Consider the following 20,248-nt stretch of genomic DNA (forward strand, 5'->3'; position numbering starts at 1 on the left):
GGTCAGCCAGGCCAGTCCCTCACCTTCCCCAAGCTCTCCACTTCTAACCAGACGACAGACAGGCACAGAATCCTACGCTAACCCCAGAGGGTAAAGGTAAAACATTGTCAGAAAGAGTAAATGAGACCAGGAAGTCTGAAAAGAATCGATTTTTAAGGCAGGTCTACACTAAAGATGACTAATCAAGAATTTTTGAACTGATCCTTCATCACATTGGGACAGAGGTAGCCCAAGCTTGTGGCCCCACCCAGGAGGGGATAGCAGAAAGGTCTGTCCAAGACCCGGGTTGGGGATTTCTCTGAAAAGCTTGCCCCTGGAATGTGCAAGGCCTATGGGAGGGGCAGGGGGGCAACTTCGCTGGCACCTCGTGTCCCAGCGGCTGCCTGCGAGGAGAGCTGGCCTCCTGTTGCACAAGGAGCACACACACACTCCAACATCAGGCTTTCGTGGTTTTCCTTATTTATCGCAGACAACCTTTTCTCCAGCAAACAAAGACCATTTGTCTTGCCTTTCCCAGACCACAGAGACCACTGGGAGGCCGAAGGGGGTGGGTGGCACCCTGGGAGCAAGGGGCCTGTCAGTGGCTGGAAAGCCAGGCCCTGGGCCAAGGAAAGAGCTCCTGGGGTAGGGAAGGAGGAGGCAGAACTGGCTGGCTGGGCATCACTACCCCTGGCTGCTACCCACCACGGCCACACGTGGGATTTAGGTCAAGGAAACTCGCCTGGAGGAAGACCCCAGGGCCTTCCCTCCGAAGAGGTGGAGAGCTGGGGGAGTGGCATCGAACTGGAGCATAGGCCACATTGGGCGGTGGGGAGAGCCAGAGGTCCCCAGAGAAATGGGAGGATCTCTGCTCCAAACCACAGCGGAACAAAAGGCAGGCAGACTCCCGGTTGGGCAGGGGGCGGGGCGCCTGGGAGCTACAACCAGCCCTCTGCTGGCCTGGGAGGGAAGTTCACGGCACCCAAACCGAGTCCACTCGGGCTTTCTCCACCCCCAAAGGAATGCAAGCTGAGACAAGGAGGGGAGATCCCAGTAGGCGGGGCCCTCTGCACCTCAGCTCACGAGGGAGGGGTCACAGACCCCACAGGTGGGATATGGCTATGTAGGAATTGCCGCTGAACAGCCATCCTCCCCAATACCAGGGGCGGACAGGGGACACCTCCCCCAACATCTGGGATCCCTGAACACTGTCTTCCTGCTCTGTGCTCAAGGCTCCCCCTCCAAATAAAATTTTACTGAAAAGAGCAGAAGAAAAAGACAAGATCTGTTTCTAGCAGGGACCCAAATAGAGAAGAGAGTCATCAAGAAACTGAAAGGTTAACCTCATGGTACCCACCTCTTTCTTGGTCTTCATATAGCTGTACCCCTTCCCCCTTCCCCTCTCCCCACAGCTGTGGAAAAGGAATCAGGCCTCCCATCCATCCCCTGAGGGGACAGGGCCCCCCATCCAAAAACCAGGGAGACTCACCTTCACTATGGGTAGTGTGCTCTCCTTCTGTCGTGGGCGCAGCCTGGGACCACTGAGGACAGAACAAAGAGCGAGGTGTGGGCAGGGGCAGGGGCACAAAGGCCCAGCCACCCAGCCCCTCCTCCCTCCTTGCTTCCCTCCCAGCCCACAGCCTCTGGCTTCTCCAAGCCCTCTGAGTTTGGAAGAGGGCACAGCCAGGCGTCCCCACGGGCACAGAGCATGCCCACCACTCCTGGACCACTCCGATGCTGAACCCGAGGAAGTTAAAGACTAACCAGATGTTGGGAGGTGGAGGCTCAAAATGCAGGAGGAAAACACCAGAAGGCTGCACTGTCCAGGTCCCCTGTCCCTTCCCCATGTTTCCCTCTCCTTGCTCTCACTACCCCCTTGATTTCCTGGTCCAAAGCCATGGGTAAGTATTAAGGTCAAATAGGAGGACAAATTTGGACTGGGGCAGGAAGGAAGGACTGGGGGCGAGAAAAACAACATGGTGACCTTCTCCTGCTGACATGACAAATACCAGGGTGAGCTGGTGTTGGAGAGGGAGGGGGTGCAGAGGACCAAAGGGTGCCAACCACCCTCCCCCATCCAAACTCTCCCAGTCCTCAGGAATATCCAGCAAACCCACAGGTTGCTTAAAGGGGAAAAACATAGGAGGAAATTCTGGGGCAGGAGAGAGCCCCATTTCCCTCCCTGCACAAATCTCCCCAGAGCCTGAATAGATTTCCAAAGCCTGGCCAGCTTCCCACGCCCACCTTTTCCCCTGGTTTCTTCTCCCTTCCAGAATGAGGGGTTCCCAAGCTCCTCTCACCTGGGCACCTTCCTCAAATGCCACCACAGAAGCTCTTCATGCCTTAGCAATGCCCAGCCCCTAGGGGGCCCCTGCACTACCCTAGACCTGAAGCCTCCCCCAACCCTCCCTACCCCCACAGATCGGTCCTCCCTCCCCAGAAGGCCTGAAGGTCAACACACGCAGCCATGTGGACCTGACAGCACCAAGCTGGCAAAGCCTCTCCTAGCCCGTCCTGGGGTTTCTGGTTCCCACCGACTCCCCACCTCACCCGCTCCTCTTGCGGAGCCCACAGAACCCCGGGACCCGCCTGGAGGGAGTCCCACTGTCTCTCTCTCTCTCCTTCCCACACACCCAAAATTCACCCCACCCAGGTCCTCCAGCCTTGCCCCCAGAGCCAAGGGCAGAGGAAGCCCCTCTCAAGGGAAGATCCCAGGCTCCCAGCTGGAGAGCCTCCTGCTGCAGCTCCCCGAAGGACCCCCTGGTTCTGCACCTCAGCCCCTCACCCACACCCACAGCAACCCCCATTTCTCCCAGCCAACATTCTCCCTGCACCCTCCCATCCTCCTGGGCTCCAACAAGAAAAGGGGACAGAAACTTCATATCCCCTCCAAGGCCAGGGGGCACCAGAAGGGTGGTTCTAGGCAGGGAGGGGCCAGGTGCCCTTCTCTGGGGGCCTCTGAAGGTCACAGTGTGGCCAGGCAGCCACTCCTGCCCCTCCTCCCTACTTGGAGGCCTGAAGCCAAGGCCTTTGTGCCAGGGTCTGAGGAACTCCTGGTGGTAACAGGGACCCCTTGTCTGTGTCTTTCCTTCTCTCTCCTCTCCAAAGGGGACTCTGGCTGAGGGAAGGTGTAAGGGGGAGCAGAAAAGGACCCTTTAGGTGGCTTTAAGACGCAAGTTGAGTGGGCAAGTTTGGAGTTCCAAAAACCACCTGCTCTTCACCAGAACAAAGTGTGTGTGCGAGGCTGGCAGGAGCTCCTTCCAGAGGTTCAGGAAGGGCTATTCCCACGCTGCCCATGTCACAGCAGATTGCAAACCATTTCTCCAAAAGGGTAAAGTGGGCTGATGACACTCTTTAAACCCTGCCTTCACCCACCCCCCATAAAAGCCAGAGCACAGCTCACTGGGAACTCTTAGGCTGGGGAGGGAAGCACACTGTCACCAAGTCGGGACTTTCGGTAGTCTCGACAAAGCATCAGGGTGGGCCCTGACTTCTGACAGCGACCATCCTTTCCCTGGACTCTGGGGCTGGGGAGGGGTTAGATAGATCTTCTCAGCAAAGAGCAGTAAAAAATAAAGGGGTAGCAGGGGCTTCTCTCCATGCTAGGGAAGAAATGGGGAAAGGGAACGGGGGTCAGGAAATTCCTCCTAGCACAGAGCAAGGGTAAGGGCTGGGGACGGTGGGAAGGGGTAGGGACGGTTCTCCGCCGGGTCCCCGGGCTGGGGCTACCTCGAGAGGTCACCTTCCCGCGGAGGGCCGGCGGGGGGAGGGGCGCCGCTCGTAGCACTGGGCTCTGGGCTCCGGCAGCCGCGGCTCCGGGAACACGCGGCCGGCCAGGCCCGAGCTGATGTAATCGGCTCCGCGCCGCGCGCGCCCGGCCGGGAGGGGGAGGGCGGGCACCGAGCGGGACGCGAGCGGGGACGGGCGGGGGTGGTGCGGCGCAGGTGGCCCGGCAGGGAGGGGGGTCCCTGCAGCGATCCACCCCAAAACTTTTCCCAAACTCGCAGCTAAGGCCGAAGAGACCGAGTGGCAGTGACAGCAAGCCCCCTGTCTTGCCTGCGCCCTGCCCCCCTCCATGCTCTCCGCCCTCCCCTGGTCCAAGGTCCGAGCACCCCGCTGCCCGCGGGGCTCTGGCTCCCGCCCCCGCTGCCCCGACTTCCAGTTCGTTGGGGACCAGCGGCCGGGAGCAAACTTCAGCCTCCAGCCGCAGCGCAAGCCCAGCCCCCTCGGCCTCCTCCTCTGGCTCCCGCCCTCCGCTGGTCGGCCCAGATCGTACGTGCGGTGACTCTGGTGGGTGGGCAGGGCCCGCGTGGGCGGTGAGACTCTATCCTGGTGCCCTCCCACCTAGCGCGCGCCCCCTCCCCCTACACGTACGACGACAGAGGGGGATGCAGCGCTCCTGGTGCCCATGGACCCGCGTGGGGCATGGAGCCCCCACGCGCGCGCTCGCACGCACGTCCCCAGCCGGGAGAGGCGCTCGCAGCGGCCCGCGGCCCCAGGCGGGCACGGCCGCTTACCTTGGCATGGTGGAGGTAGAGCAGCAAGGCAAGGCTCCAATGCACCCAAGAGAGGAAAAAGTTCATGGTTTCGGAGGCCGGACTCGGGCCGGCGCGGCTTGCGCTCCCTCTCCGGCTCGGGCTGCGGGACGGCCCGCTCTCCTCCGCGCGTTGGCGGGCTCCTCTTCCTCCGGGAGCCGAGGCCCGGGCCAGGGCCTGGGGCGCGCGCGCGGCTGAAGCACTGTCTGCGCACACCGCCGCCTCACCGGTCCATGAGCCCGGCTTCCGAGCGCCGAGTCGCCACCGCGGGCCCCTCTCCTCTTCCTTCTCTTCTTCCTCCTCCGCTTCCTCCGGCTGCGGTTCCTCCCGGCCCGAGCTAGCACTTCGCTCCGCTCCGCTCAGCCCGGCTCCCCTGGCGCGGACCACGTCTGCTCCGGAGCGAGAACAGCCCAGAAGTTGGACGAAAAGTTTCAGTGCAACGCCGCGAGCCCCGATCCCCTCCACGCCGCCTCCGGGCGCGGGCTCCGGCTCCTGCCCGCGGCTCGCTGCCGCGTCCACCGTCGGCCGCCGGCCGGGGAGGAGGTGGGCGCTGGGGCTGGGGGCGGTGTCTGTCTGTCTGTCCGTCAGCGCCGCTGGTCGCTTGCGGGATCCCGAGGGGGAGGGCTCACGCTGCGCTCCGGCGGTCACCCCCAAAAGCAGGTCACTCACTTTGCCCCGTCCCTCTCGCGGCTCGTTCTCCCGTGCGCTCTCTCTGACCCCGTCTCTCTCTCTTCCTCGACTTCTCCCTGGAGCTCTCGCTACCTCTCTGCTCTCTGCCGGTTTCCAAAATCCAGAGTGATCTGGGGGAGTAAAGGAGCAATCTTCCCCGAACAGGGAATAGGAAGCAAAAATAAATTAAAACGGGAAGCAATGCAGTTTTTAAAAAATGTTTAAGAAAAAAGGAGGGGAATTAACCCCGGGCAGATGGATATCAAATTCCAGCGTGAGACCGCTGGCGGGTGAGTCCGCTGGACGGTCCGCCTCGCCGCTGCGTCTCGCGACAGAGCGCCGCTGCCGCCGGCTCCGCTTGCCCCTGCGCCGCGGCCTCCGCACAGCCCGGCTGCCCCACGGCTCGGCGATCTCCACCGACACCAGCCGACTAAAAAAAAAAAAGGCCTGGCCCCGCCCCGCCAGGGCCCCGCCCCCGGCCCGCCCTCCTGGGCGGGGCCAGCGCTGAGCCTCTGCCCTGCGCCTCCGGCCCTGTGCGGGCGACCGGGGCTGCGGGCTCTGCCTCGGCCGGGGAGGCCTGGGCCCCCAGCGCGCCACGGCGGAGGGAAAGCTCGACCCCCACCAAGGTCCGCAGCCTGCAAATCACCCATCGCCCCCCGAAACTCTGCCCAGAGACACATACGCCTGCGGGGTATGGAGGGAGGAGGGAGCGGGAAAGTGAGGTTATGTGCGGACAGGGTCTGAGAGCGATTCCCTCTTTGGGGGGATATTGGACGGGTGGGGGCAGGGCGGGGAGCCGGACAGGGAAGAGTGGGGCGAGGGGCACACAGATCTACGGGAATCCCGGGGTAGCCCCTGCCCTTCCACCCCTCCACCGCCCTCAACCCCGACACACACGCATGCACGCACACACAGTGACACACGTCCTCACTCTCGCACACGCTGCTCTCGCAAGTTCACCCAGCTTCCCTGTGGTGGCCGAGCGCCCCCTAGTGACTACTGTCTGCACACCCCGGCTCTGGCTCAAGAACGAACGGGCCTTGGGAAGAGGGGGGGGTTGCTCTTGAACCCCCCATTTCTGACCTCCCAAACAGTTGCATGTTTGGGACTGGAATGGTCCCATGTGCAGAGAGCCTTGGGCTGGGCGCAGGGGAGACAATGTGTCCATCTGGACCATGCGCCATTCTGGAACCCTCATCTGGCCTGCAGACATCAAAGTGAGCTGCTGCCAACAGGCTGGAGTGACTGGGATCTCTTGGGAAGTGTCCAGGGAGGCTTCCCTGTCAAGAGGAATTTGGCACTAAGTGTGTGGAGCTGAGAAAGGGAAGACGTGTAGTTCTGGGGTTATTCAGTGACCGAGAGGAAAGAGGACCTGTTGGAGCCCACGTATGCACTGTGGAGTCTGGCAGAACCCAAAGGGAGAGGCAGCTGGGCAGACAGAGGCCCTTGTTCCTGGGGCCCTCCCCCCCAGATGTTGCCAGGGAACTGAGGCCAGGGGGCTGCTGGGGGTGGATGGAGACCAGGGCAGGAGTGATGATTCAAATCTACCCACCAGCACGAAGGAAAATCTGTAGGCCAGCTGCCCAGAGCTCCCACCAGGCTGGGGGCCAAGGCTTCTATCAGCCCCAGCCCAGGCTCATAGCTCATCTTCTGTACAGAATTAGGGGTTCTCCTCAGTCCCCCCTTTCCCTCAGGATCCCTTGGCTACTTCTCCAAGCTTGCAGCTTCTCCCTTCTCCCCAAGTCCCTTTCCTTCCTGCAAAGCCCCCTTTTTCCTCTGACTCCCCATGTCTTCCCTAAGTGCTCCTCAAAGCCCCCTATCCCATCCCACCTTTGTATATAGGAACCAGCCTGGAAGAATTCCTAGATGGGCTCTGACCCAGCTGTTCCCAGACTCCCCCAGGGAACGAAGAGGAGTTCTGATACCTGTGGGAAGAGAGAGACCACTCAGTCTCATTATCTGGCCAGATCTGGCCAGGGCATGGCCTGGTGCTGAGATAGCCTCTCTGAAGGCCTGGGCTGAGAATGGGAGCCCAGAAATTTCCCCCAATTTGACCAAAACACTCCAAGAGGATTACTCAGCCAGCCCCGTGCCTCAGCACATAGTGCTGTCCAATTCCATCAGGGTGGTGTCCCGAGGCCCCTGTGAGGACAGGGGCTGGCTCCCACCCACCCCATCCTACCCTTTCCATCTTACCGCTGCCGTCCTCTCTCCACCACCTGGCAGGCTCCCCAGAAGCATGGACAAGATCTTTTTACAGTTAGTGAATGTTTATTTGCTGGCTGAGAGCCCTCTCCCAGACCTCCTCACCTGGGCTCTATGTCCAAGCTACTGAGTGGAAAATAGAAGGGAAGTCACTCAACTTCCTCCATGTATGCCTCTAGCACCCCAGGAGCACAGGCTGTGGGGACCTTGGCAGCGACCCCCTCCTTTATGCCTACCCTGGGACAGGACAGAGGCTGCAGGCACCAAGGGTTCACTTTGGCCCCCTCCCCTGCACCCCTGTGCTTCTCAACCTTCTTCAGCCCCTAAAGAGACAATGAACCTGAAAATCGTGTCTTAGTAAAATCCTCGAAGTTAGGAGGAAGCTGGAGGGGTTCCAAGGAGGGATAGCCATCAAATGCCACTGCGTGGCCCCAGGCCTCCCCCAAGCCAACCATCCCACATGGTGGTCCACAGCAAGGCATGTTATAATAACCTATTTGAATTTCTCCCTGCGAGCTTTGCCCAGGGGAATGAAGGTACAGAATTCCCTTTCTGTAGGGCCAGGGTTGCAACCTGGCCCAAGGGGGTTTTGAGAAATCTTCACTAAGGTGGGGATAGTCCCACCTCTACCCTTCATTTTGGAGATACAACCTGATAGTAACGCAGATTAGGGGTTCCATCCCCTGGTGTGGTGTTACTAGCTTTCACAGATGTACATTCCATGGATCCTGCCAATGTCCATATTGTCAGCAAATTAAAAGTTCAAGTCACCTGGGTCTTCCAGAAAGGGGAAAAAAGAAGCACAAGGCAACAATAGTAAGACCATATTGTGTCTCTGTAGCACCTTCCCTTCCCATAGGCTTAATCCCCTGGAAAAAACTGATTCCACTTATCCTCTCTCCTCAGGTCGATGCAGGGCACGGGGTGTTAGAGCAGGCTGTCTCCCCAGAAACTCCTCCACAGGCCCAGAGAGGGCACACACGGGTCCAACATCACTCAGCATATTGGTGGGGGGTGGAGCAGAGACTATGCTGGCTCCCAGTCGAGGAGCAACCTCAGCCCCATTTGGGGGGGTCTCCCCACCTCAGGACTGGAGTGGCCACAGCCTGTGGCTCTGATAGAAGATGTTGAGAAGGAGCCAAGAAGGAAGAGGAAGGTGTTTCAGGTGAGGGGGAGGGGAGCGAACGACAGGGTAGGGGTGGGAAAGAGTGTGAAAGGCAGCCAGGAGCCTGCAGAGGCCCCAGACAAAGGAAGTAGTGATGGCCCACGATACAATAGTTGTACTTTGTCCTGACATTCTGCACCTCCCCTGTTGCCTCCAATGTTCAGGGTAGCTCTCACCTGCGTGAGTGAGGACGGTTAATCTGGAGGCCCATGGATGAAGGGGCAGAACGCCTGAGGAGGGGGCAGGGAGAGGAGAGGGTCGCCAGGGCTTGCTTTGCCCACACATTTCTCCAGGTGGTTTCGCTGTGATGGAGGGGAATCTGCTCCCTCGCTCCACCCCAGACCCCGGTGCCTAGCGGGGCTCTGATCCGCAGGAAGGGCAGGATACAACCTTGTCCAATTGAAGGAGCAAATCGGATTGGTTCCCTCAATTCCCTGTCTCTGGCTCTGGGTGTCAATCAATCTCTCTCCTTCTCTTTGCTCTCTCTGTCGCTAGGTGTAGATTCTCTATTGCTAGGTCTTTGCATCAAAGCAACAAAAAGAGAAAGAGAAAGCAAGGAGGGCCTCTTTTTTTCGATGCCAACATCACAGCCCCAGTTGGATCTGGAGGTTTGACTTGGGGTGATGGTAGGGAATGATGGTCAGTTGATAAAAAGATTGGGGCGGAGAAAGCCAGGGAGGTAAACTCGCCCAGAGGGTGCAGTCAGGGAAAGGGAAGAGGAGCCGGAAGAAGAGAGGGCACGGCAGTCACTGTCCGGGGAAGCACACCTACCCTCGCCACCCCAGGCCCCATCAGCCATGTCTCTGCCTCTACTTTCTGGGCCCCAGTTTAATCCCCTAACACTAGGCTGTCTCCCAGCAGCCCCAGGCATGCCCACTTCCTGACACCCCGATCTTTGCTCTCAAAGTCTGACCCCCATCATGGCCACTGCTGCCCTGTGCACATCCCTCACCCCAACCCAGTCTTAGAGGGAGTCCCTCTGCTGGGAAGAAGTGGTAACAGCTAAGGTCCCAAAGTTATTTCTTGACCGGGGCCCTGCCTGAGAGCTGATCTTAGTTCCAGTTTGTGTATATTTTCCAAGATCTTACAGGCACCAGGCTCTATGCTGATTTTACAGGAGGTACAGGGACACCTGTAGGGGCTTTGGATCCAAATGGACCCAAATTGCTCTCCTAGCTCTGCCTCCTGGGGTGCTAGAGGCATACATACTGCACTCTTTAGGTGGCCTTAGGCAGGTTACTCGCTCCTTCCCCCCACCCCGAGCCTCAGCTCCCCTCTCCTACAAAATAGGCAGAATACCTGCTTTGGAGAGTTGCTTAACAAAGAAAAATGTGCATACTGCTTTTGCCCTAGAAGGTAAGATGAGAAAGAGGCCCTGGGATTGGCACAAAGTACTAACAAAGGTACAGAAGCAAAGCAGCCAAACTAGCTGGGCATCAAGAAGGGCTTCCTGCAGGAGGTGGCATGGGGCATTTATTCCTGCATATTATCCCCATAATCCCCTGCATACAAATGTTTAGGTAATATATGTTGCCCTTGCACCCCCCCCCCAGTCTCGCTTTGTTGCCCAGGCTAGAGTGAGTGCCGTGGCATCAGCCTAGCTCACAGCAGCCTCGAATTCCTAGGCTCAAGCAATCCTTCTGCCTCACCCTCCTGAGTAGCTGGTACTACAGGCATGTGCCACCATGCCTGGCTAATTTTTTCTATATATATTAGTTGGCCAATTAATTTATTTCTATTATAGTAGAGACAGGGTCTTGCTCTTGCTCAGGCTGGTTTCGAACTCCTGACCTCGAGCAATTCGCCTGCCTCAGCCTCCCAGAGAGCTAGAAATTATAGGTGTGAACCACCTTGCCTGACCTGTATCTCTTTAAGTATCTCCATATTGCTTTCCACAGAGGTTGCACTAGTTTGCAGATCCACCAACAGCATAGGAGTGTTCCTATCTCTCCACATCCACGCCAACATTTATTATTTTGGTACTTTTTGATAAAGGCCATTCTCACTGGAAATAAGTAATATCTCATTGTGGTTTTGATTTGTATTTCCGTGAAGATTAGAGATATTGAGCATTTTTTCATATGGGTGTTGGCCATTATTCTGTCTTCCTTTGAAAAGTTTCTGTTCATGTCCTTTGCCCACTTTTTGATAGAGTTGTTTGATTTTTTTTCCGCAAGCAATTATTAAACTCAGCCTGTGAGCCCTGCTTTGGGCTGGCCCTGTGGTTACAACAATGTGGAAGGGGCTTCCTCTCTGGAGAAGAACCGGAGGAGCAAACCAAATATAGGAATTCTCTAGAGGAGGCACATAGTTGCTGGGAGTAAGGAAGGCTTCCTGGAGGAGGTGACACTTGAGTTGGGTCTTGATGGAAGAACATGAGTTTAGCCTACTAAGTGGAGTGGGGATAGACGACAAGTGGGGGAAGGTGGCCTGGAGGGCTCCGATGGCTCACACTGAGCCCTCTCAGAGCTTCTCGGAGTGATAGAGACTTTGAGGCCAGGTAGGGCAGGGGATTAGGGCTTCTTTGGAAACATTCCCTGCCAAAGCCCATAGGGACAATGCTGCTCCCTCAGGGGGTGAGCTTCACGCTGCTTTCCCCGCCCTCTGGGACAGTATGCCCCTGCTGGAGAATTTAAACAAACAAGCAGACACTAGAGGCAGGTCCAGCTCATACACTGAGTGCCACTGTTGTTTGTCCCAGGGGAACGGGGAAGAGGGCAGAGGACACCAGCCTATGACGAGCACAGGGCCACTCAGCTGGGACAGGGCAGAAAGCAAAAAGATGTTTTCTCCAGCTTTACTCCCTCCTGTTCCCACCAGGTACCCAGAGCCCTCCCGTCTGCCTGTTCACAGACGTGCGGAGACCTGGAAACAGCGCCGGGCAAAACAGTCCAGAGTCTACTGTGCGCTGTGTGACTTTGTCCAAGGCTGTCCCTCTCTCTGGACCTCATTCTTCTAGGTAGAGCATGAGGCTGCACTCCCTAATCTCTGAGGCTCTGTGAGGCTGTAACAGCTCCATCAAACACTCCAAATGAGATCACTGGTACCAAATGTCACATCTCCCAGGGGACTATGTATTTCCAAAGGCTCTTGGAGAGGGCAAGGCTTAACTCAAAGAAATCCAACATTAATGGTGAAATCTGGGGCCCAGAGCCATGTGGTAGAGCGGACATGCAGTTCCTGGGAACCCCTCAAATCCCATCAGGTACGGAACTACTTCCTTTGTCACCAGGGAGGCCAGAATCTCTGTCCTTCTTGGAAAGACACTGGCTTAGGGAGCCCTGGTGGTAGAAAGCCTCAGCCCCCACCCGCTCCTGCCCTCCCCTCCACCAGCACAGGCATAGTGGGAAAACCCAGACAGGCTGGGTCCTCGCTTCCACGCTGTGAGCCTGTGAACAAGTCACCTCATCTATCTGAGCCTCAGTTTCCTCATCTGTAAAATGTGGGCTGTGGTTCTTACCTCTCAGGGTTGCGGGGAGATATGTAGGCAGCAAATATAAGCTGAGCTTCTGGCCTAGAGTAGCTACCACATAAATATTACTTCCCTTCCCTTTCTCCTGTTCCTACCCCCCTTAGTGAGCAAACTCTAAGAGAATGCAGACCCACTGTCATCTCACTAAAGCCAAACAGAAAGGAATAGGGAAATGGGTTTACCCCACCCTCTCAGTAAAAAAAAAAAAAAGAAAAAAGAAAAAAAAAAGAAAAAGAAAGAAATCACACAACACATGCCAAAGATGACTAGGGGTGGGGGGATGTTGGCTTTGTTCCTGCTTTAGCTTTTCTTTGGAGCAACTATGTCACCAGGCTGTCACTGAGTTGGCTGCAATGTGGGTTCCTTCGGGGAAGTCCCAGAAAAAAAAGAGGCAGGGACCCAAAGTGCCCCCACCTCCCAGCAAGAAGGGCCCCTTCCCCCCAGCGGCCCCCTGGGACTGGGCCGGAAGCCTGGGCCATGACCTGGGCCCCCCAGGATGGTTCACAAAGATAAAGCCAGTTAATGATTGTCCCCCTAAGAGGGTCACCCACACCATCCTGCTTGCCTTCCCAGACCCAGAAGTGCAAGGCAGGGCATGGGGGTTGGGGACACCTCTTCTCAGCTTCCAGGATCATCCTGGCCTGATACCCTTTGGATAACTGGTGAAGCAGACAATGCATCAAAGGATATGTGTGTCAGGAGGACATCAGACTGTGTCCCTGGGAGGACTGGGGATCCTCGGAGATAGTGTAGGTGGAAGGAGGGTGTGGGAGTGGGCAAACAGCATACCCGGATTTCTCTGCTTCGTTTATTAGTGTTTCACTTGGAATTTCATTTGATGAAAAGGTTGCACTGCTAAAGAAGTTTGAAATGCCCTTCCCTGGCCAGAGGAGCAGGACGAGGCCCAGAGTAGCCTAAAGCCATGCATAGAGGCCAGCCCTAAACTCTGATTTCTCAACTCACAGCCTGGTGCTCTGTCTACCTCTCCAAGGGCCACTCAGTCACTTAATTGGGGCCCAGCACTGAACCATGCACCTTTGGGATACAAAGGGCTTGTGCCCTGGCTGGCTGGGGAGCTAGGCGGTGCCAGGGAGGGGTGCTGGAACCAGGTGCCCTGTGCATTGGAGTGTGTCAGCAGCTAGGCTCAGAAATCTGTTGTCTGTCCCTCCTTCCCCTCTACAGGGACTCAGCAACCCCTCACTCCAGGCATTGTCCTACAGATGGCACAGCTGGTGTGAACCATGCCCCAGTGGGGTCCCCTGGAGAGATGGTCCTGCCCACATCTCTCTGCATGCTAGCCCACTCACCCAGACCCATCTCCTTCCAGAACACAGCTGGAAGCTTCCGGAGAAGAGAGGCAGGGCACACTCAGAGCTGCTGTGCCTGCTGGCAGCTTCCCTAAGTCCCAGGACCTGGTACTGGGCAGCTCCAGCTGTGGAGTACCAGCCCCCGCCCCCACACCCTGAGCCCAGGCTGATGGCCAAAACCTTTAATGCCTATTATGGCCTGGGCACAGTTCACATAGAGCTGGTGGCATAAACCTCTTCATTTCTGGATTGTGGGAAGGTCCAGGGGATCAAGGAAGTTACCAGGATGGCCAGAGAGGCCTGCCCAATCTACTGAGGGGATACTCAGGGGCTGGACCAAGCTATATGCCAATCAGATGGCCATTCCAGGGCATACCAGCTGAATGTCCGCCCTGCCCAGTCTACTCTCAGCTCTAGGTTGGAATGTGCGGCTCCCAGCTGAGAGTGAGGCCTGTCTGGGGCCCCGGTCTGCTAGTTTCCATATCTCCTCCGCTCTTGCAAAGATGAGGACAGGACTCCCTCCTACTCTCCATAGAAAAGTGTAGCCCACCCAACATAGCAGGTTCCTCAGCAGGCCCTCCATCCCAGCCCCCAGGCCTAGGGTGGTGGACCCATGGTGGTGGACTCCAGCCACTCTTGAAAATGCCAGCCCCAGCCCTGGGCTGAAATCCCAACCCCAAGTTCCCAGATCATGGACAGTTATGAGTAATCAGAACACTTTCCTTTCCCTTCTTTCTCTCTCTTTCCTTGGATGTCTTCACCCCTCCTCGCCTCCTGCTCTCTCCCTCCTTTCTGCTGCGCCCCATTGTTCCAGGGGGCCTCCTGGGCCAGTCCTATTGCCTAAGTGTTCCTCTGTGCCGGGTAGAAGCCTCAGCTTCCCAGAGCCCCTGGGAAGGTGACTGCTCCCCACTTCCCATTCGCTGTCGGGGAGCGAGCCTGGGCAGGGGCGACAAGCTAGGAGAAGAGACATTCTTCACACCTCCCCAGTTCCCACTAGCCCTCCAGGAACTAAGGGAAAACTTTCAGAAGGGAACTTTCTGAGGACATGGGACACACTCCTGCCCTCTGGGTGCCAGGGGAGTCACACGGCAACTCCAGAGAGAGCAGCAAATACAATGAGGGCACCAAGTCCCCTCCCCAATCCCCTGGGGTGACCTTAGGCTTTCGAGAGGACAGAGATGGGCACGGTGAGCCTGCCCTCCACCACCGCTGACCATAGCCGGGGCCGGGGAGGGCGCTGCTGCTCCCCTCTGCCTAGGCCTCCCCAGCACTCAGCCGCTGACCTCCTGCCTCTCCACGGCTCTCCAGCTCTCCAGGCTGAAGGCCCAGGGACTAATTAACCACATGTATACACACATGTACAAACAAATAAGCCCCGTCTCTACCACCACCACCCACAACAGGGCCCCACAGAAAAGAGGAGTGTTCCCAGAAACCCAGCTGTCCCAGGCAAGCCGACCTGGGTCACAGTGGCCTCTCCACCAAGGTTGCAGAGAGGCTGGGTGTCCTCTGAGCATCCTCTCCTGATACCACCACTGGAGTTACCTTGAAAGCCCCTCAGACAAACAGTGTCTCTAAAGTCCTGCCATTAAGCACTGCTACTTCCCCAGCAGTTCCCCGTATTGCCATGTGTGGGGCAGTGGCTGGGGGTCAGGACACTTGGGTTCAAAAGTGGGCAGTGTCACTGCCTTGCTGTGTGACCTGCAGCAAGGCACTGCCCGTCTCTGCCGCTGTGTCCGCCCCCACGGGTGGAAGGGCCGCGCGGATTGCAAAAGCCCTGCGAGAGCCCCCAGTGCATGGCCGTAGGGGACGGGGAAGAAGCCGTAAGGTGAGAGCTGAGGGTGTTCCAGCCCGTGGCCTGGCTGACAGCAACAGATGGAGAGAAGACAAGGGAGCACAGTCCCAGGAGCATCTTTCAGAGATGTCATAAAGATTACTCAGGTACGGCTCGGGGAAAGCAGAGAAAAGCAGCAGTCTGAATTTGCTTGTTGCCACCAACCGAAACAGCTGGGATTGCAGCAAGAAGAATTTAAGTCAGATAAGCAGAGCCCAGCAAACTCATCTTGTCTAGAGGATTTGAGGGATGATAGCAGCAGGATGTTTATCTAGAGGCTTTCAGGTCCATTCCGGGCCTGAATGAAATGCCAGGGAGTAGGGGAAAGGAAAGAGAGACAAAGGAGAAGGCGAGACAGCATGGCAGCTCCCGGCCCCCCCTTTGGGAGAGGTTGTGGGCAGGTGCCCTGCCTCTGAGCTGGGAGCTGAAGTGGGGAAAGAATGTGGCAGGGGTGTGGTGCGGCAGAGAGCGGGGCGCAGAGAATGGAATGAGAAGGCTGTCAAGTGGCACAGCAAGTGTTTGTGGGAAATGCCGAGAAAGACCCTTTCCTGGAGGGAGGGGATGAGGGGGAGCCCCAGCCCAGGGCTCTCTGCTCTGCATACCCCAGCCCCAAGGACTGCAGAGCCTCCTTGGGACAGGGCCTAGGGTCTCTGCGACATCAGCTTGGGCAGGCAAGCCCAAAGCCACTGTTCGAGAAAGAGAGATGACATGCATGTAGCCTGCGCCCCAGGCACTGGGGAGGAGAAGGTGGGGGTGACTGCAGGGCAAAGATATTGGGGAGCAGGGAGCTTCCTTCCCCCAGACTGCCGGGTGGCCCAGGCCACTCCTGCTTTTCCCCTGGGTGGACCCCCAGCCATGTGCCAGGGCAGCTGGCAAGGCTGCCCATGAGCCAGGGGCCCGCCATGCTCTACTCCTGGCCTGGCCCCTGGGCAGGTGGAATCATTCTGTGATTCATTCCACAGCGCCTCCTTCTCTGCCCCCAACTCAGGAATCTTTGGGTTTCCGCAGGGGTCCCCAAACCTATGGTGAGCTGTATAATTACGTCATTATATGTTACAATGTAATAATAGTAGAAATTAAGTGCACAGTAAATGTAATGTGCTGGAATCATTCCAAAACTACCCCCCCCCCGCCTCCCCAGTCCATGGAAAAACTGTCTCCCATGAAAACGGTACCTGGTGCCAGAATGGTTGGGGACCAATGGTTGGGGACTCAGGAAGGGAGTCCCTCTTCTCGTCTATCCATCTTCCTTTTTGCTGCCATAAGGACCAAGGAAGGAGAAAGATGAGCAAGAGAATGAGGCCAGGCCCCTTCCCACACAGGTCAGTGGAATCATGGGACAAGTTGAGGTGAGGCCTGTGACCTTGGTGGGGGCCAGGTGAGCAGACGGGTGGCGTTGTGCAGATGAGCTTACGCGTGTGAATTATGAAGAAGCTGGGTCTGCCCGTCCCACTTCCCTCTGAGGCCCGGGTCTCCGCATCCCACCTTCCAGCCCAGAAAGCTTTAAGCCACCCTGGGACACACGCCTCGCACCTCCTCCTCTCCTGCCCTAAAGCTCCTCAGGGATTCCTGGCTCTCTGAGGACAAGGCCACAGCCGTACTCACTCCCCGAGGCTGGCGGGGGCAGCCTCCCTGGAGCTGCCCAGGAGGAAGGTAGGCCGTGGAGAGGGGCTGTCCGCTAGGCTGGCTGGGTGCAGGCTAGGGAGCTCCTTCTCTGGCCACAGGAGGTGAGACTCTCCCACCCAGACAGGGGTGGGGGGCCTCGAACCCACTTCTATCTGAGCAAACACAACAACCTTGCTGGGCACCTTCCGGCGGCAGGCTTCAGATGTAGCTGATTCCTGACTGCACGCGTCTTCTGGACATCCTCTGGCAGCCCGGAGCCCCCTCCTCAGTCGGCACCCCTCCCAGGCACTCACCCAGTGCCACCCCAAGCCTCTAGAGGGTGTGGGAGAGCAGCGCTGGACTTCCAAGCCCCTGGGGCACAGGCAGGTGGCTCTGCACAGGCCCCTGGCCCCTGGGAAGGAGCCACCATGCTGGAAGCCACCATGCCCTGATGCCTGACCCCACTCTGGCTGCAGGGACAGAGAGGGAGGCTGGACTAGGGGCCCCTGAAGAAGAGTGGTTTGGAGCAGTAGAAAGATCATCTGAGACTGGGCCTCGCCTCACTGTTCATCTGGGGACAGAAAGGAGAGCAGTGGCTTGAGCCCCAGGAATGTCTGCCTGACCTCTGAAGAGGAAGAGCCTTCTTGGCCCCCACAGCACAGGTGCAGAGCACCCCGCCCCCACCCCAAAGCAGTGTCAGAGCTAGAGAGAGGCTCGCGAGACAGCCAAGCGAGCACAAAACCTAAGGAGAGAGGAAGTGCTCACTCTCTCAGGGTCATGCAAGTGCAGGGCTGCCCTCTGGGAGCCTGTCCTGGGGTCTAGAGCCATAGAGCCAGTGTGAGGAGTGGGGATACTTTATCACCGTGGATCCCTCAAAGGAAAGAACTAGCACCTAACTCAACTAGAGGGGAGGGGAGCAACAGATGAGCAGAGAGAGACAACTGCCTGTTGCCTGAGCCTGGACCCCTGTGTGTGTGTCTGTCTGTGTCAGTGTGTTTCTATTTGTGCATTCAAATTGTGGATCTGTGCATTTCTAGCTGTGTGTCCTTGAGCAAGTTACCCAACCTCTCTGAGCCTCAATTTCTTAGAGAAACTGTAATAATACTTATACCACAGTGTCCTTGTGAGGACTGAATGAGGTAATATAGAGAACGGGTGTAGCATAAGCACCTGGGCTGCACACAATAGGAGCCAAATAAATGGGGGTTGCTATTCCCATTATTATTAATAATATTATGGTGTGTGGCCCCACCTGACCTTGCAGCCTTATTTTTTCCTGCCTCCCTACACATCCATCCCACTCCAGCTAGGCAAGTCTTCTGACAGCCCTGAACGCACGTTGCTCATTTCTTCCTCCTGGTCTATGCGCCTCCAGCCATGAAGATTCACCTCTTGACGCATGAAGGTCTTTGGACCACTTCTCAGCAGTATCCCCAAAACTCCTACAACACAAGTTATCTGCACCTCTCAAGCCAGCCTCAAATTGCTATCTGATGTACTTAACCTTGTGAAGGACTATGCATGCAAGCACAGTCACAGGGGGACTGTATTTTTCAATGATCTGTATGTCCAGCCTCCTACTAAGGACTAACACAGGCCTGCAGGTATAAACGTCCACATGTCGACTCTATGAATAACAATGATAATGATAAATACTGCTTTTGATCACATGCCCACTACATGCCTCATATTATCTTATTAATCCCCAAAATAACCCTGTGAAGTAGATTGTAAGTGTAAACCTAAGGCTTGGGGAGTTTAGGTAACTTGGCGAAGTCATACAGCAAATAAGAGACAGAGCTGGGATTTAAACTCAAGTCTAGGCCAGGCATGGTGGCTCACGCCTGTAATTCTAGCACTCTGGGAGGCCGAGGCGGGCAGATTGCTCAAGGTCAGGAGTTCAAAACCAGCCTGAGCAAGAGTGAGACCCCGTCTCTACTAAAAATAGAAAGAAATTAATTGGCCAACTAAAGATATATAGAAAAAATTAGCCGGGCATGGTGGTGCATGCCTGTAGTCCCAGCTACTTGGGAGGCTGAGGCAGGAGGATCGCCTGAGCCCAGGAGTTTGAGGTTGCTGTGAGCTAGGCTGACACCATGGCATTCTAGCCTGGGCAACAGAGTAAGACTGTCTCAAAAAAATAAAATAAAATAAAATAAATTCAAGTCTATCTGGCTCCAAAATCGGCACCTCACCCACTACGTCTTGAATAAAAGAATGAACCATTGACAACCCAGAATTTCCTTTCTGTGCTCAAAGAAGGAAATAACAATAAAGCAAGCAGATATCAGAACTTCAGACAAATGCTTTCAAGATTTCAAATCAGGGGTTCAAGTCCCACCATACACTGTTGGGGTTCGGGTCCCATCACACACTGCTCAGAACGAGGCCAGAGCGTCGGTCATTACAGGAAGAGACATCCACATGGCCTTGCCTTACTCGCTGGAGTTTTAAAACATTTTCATTAAACGGGGTTGACTGAAGGTCATAATATATATTTTTTAAAAACAGGTTGAAAAAGTACTCAGATCAGAATGCGTCAGAAAAATCACTTAACTTGCTCAATTCCCAGAATGCTCCTGTTGATTCTAGTTCTATTTTAACTGTCTATAGGATCTCCATTTGTGGATCAACAATTTAGCAACTTTGTGATAACTAAATGGACAAAGTTGGCCAGTTAGCAATATTATTACATGAAGAAACTACCAGAAAACCACTCACTGGTTTTCACATATACCCCTGTGAATCCCCAGCTGCTATAGTGAACATTTGTCATGGGAAATGTTTCCTTTTTGGGCCTCCATTCTCCTCTGCCATCATCCTTTTCCACTCTGGGACTAAGCTGACTTGGAACAGCCACATTACATTCCTCTCTCTGTGACTCAGTGTCCTTACCTAGAAAATGAGAATAATGAGACCGCCAAGCCCATAGGGTCATGGTGTTGCTGCCCAACCAGGTTCAAATGCCCGTTGCCCCGGAGGAAGCCAATGTGCTGAGACAGTAGGGTTTACAAGGCCCAGAAAGGGTTTTATTCTGCATGGCGCTATGCAGGGAGATGGGAGAGATTTATCAAATCTGCCTCCCCGAGATTTTGGGGGATGGGATCTTTAAGGATAGTTTGGCAGGCAAGGGATTAGGCAATTAGGCTTGTTATTTGGGGCAAAATGATAGGGGTGCAGAAATCATCTTCTTGCACTGTTCCAGTCCCTGGGGTCACAACCTCAGTTGAGTAGGTTTCTTGGAATGGGCCCATGGTCCATTGGGTAGGTCAACCAATCCACTGGAATGTGGGGCCTGAAAGATATGTCAAAAACTACCTTTAGGTTTCAAAAAAGTGATGTTATCTATGGAGAAAGTTAAGAATCTTTATGAACACCAGCTGTGGGGAGAAGGTAAGGATCTTTATGACCACCAGCTGCATGGCTTCAGAGTGGTAATTATAGGGAAGCAAATGGGGGACAGTTACTAATTATTAC

The 20,248-nt window shown here is 56.0% G+C and overlaps 1 protein-coding gene across 1 annotated transcript in view; it reads right to left on the bottom strand.

Annotated features, from left to right (window-relative positions):
* VEGFA (vascular endothelial growth factor A) overlaps window positions 1-20,248 on the bottom strand; it is a 44,222-nt gene that overhangs the window by 10,598 nt on the left and 13,376 nt on the right. The window contains exons 2-4 of the mRNA XM_012773277.2: window positions 5,465-5,613; window positions 4,497-5,368; window positions 1,469-1,520 (exon numbers count right to left, since the gene is read on the bottom strand). Coding sequence (XP_012628731.2) covers window positions 1,469-1,520; window positions 4,497-5,368; window positions 5,465-5,613 — 1,073 coding nt within the window. The remainder of the gene's footprint in view (window positions 1-1,468; window positions 1,521-4,496; window positions 5,369-5,464; window positions 5,614-20,248) is intronic.

The sequence above is a fragment of the Microcebus murinus genome, chromosome 5 (genome assembly GCF_040939455.1).
Source record: "Microcebus murinus isolate Inina chromosome 5, M.murinus_Inina_mat1.0, whole genome shotgun sequence".
NCBI classification, from domain to species: domain Eukaryota; kingdom Metazoa; phylum Chordata; class Mammalia; order Primates; family Cheirogaleidae; genus Microcebus; species Microcebus murinus.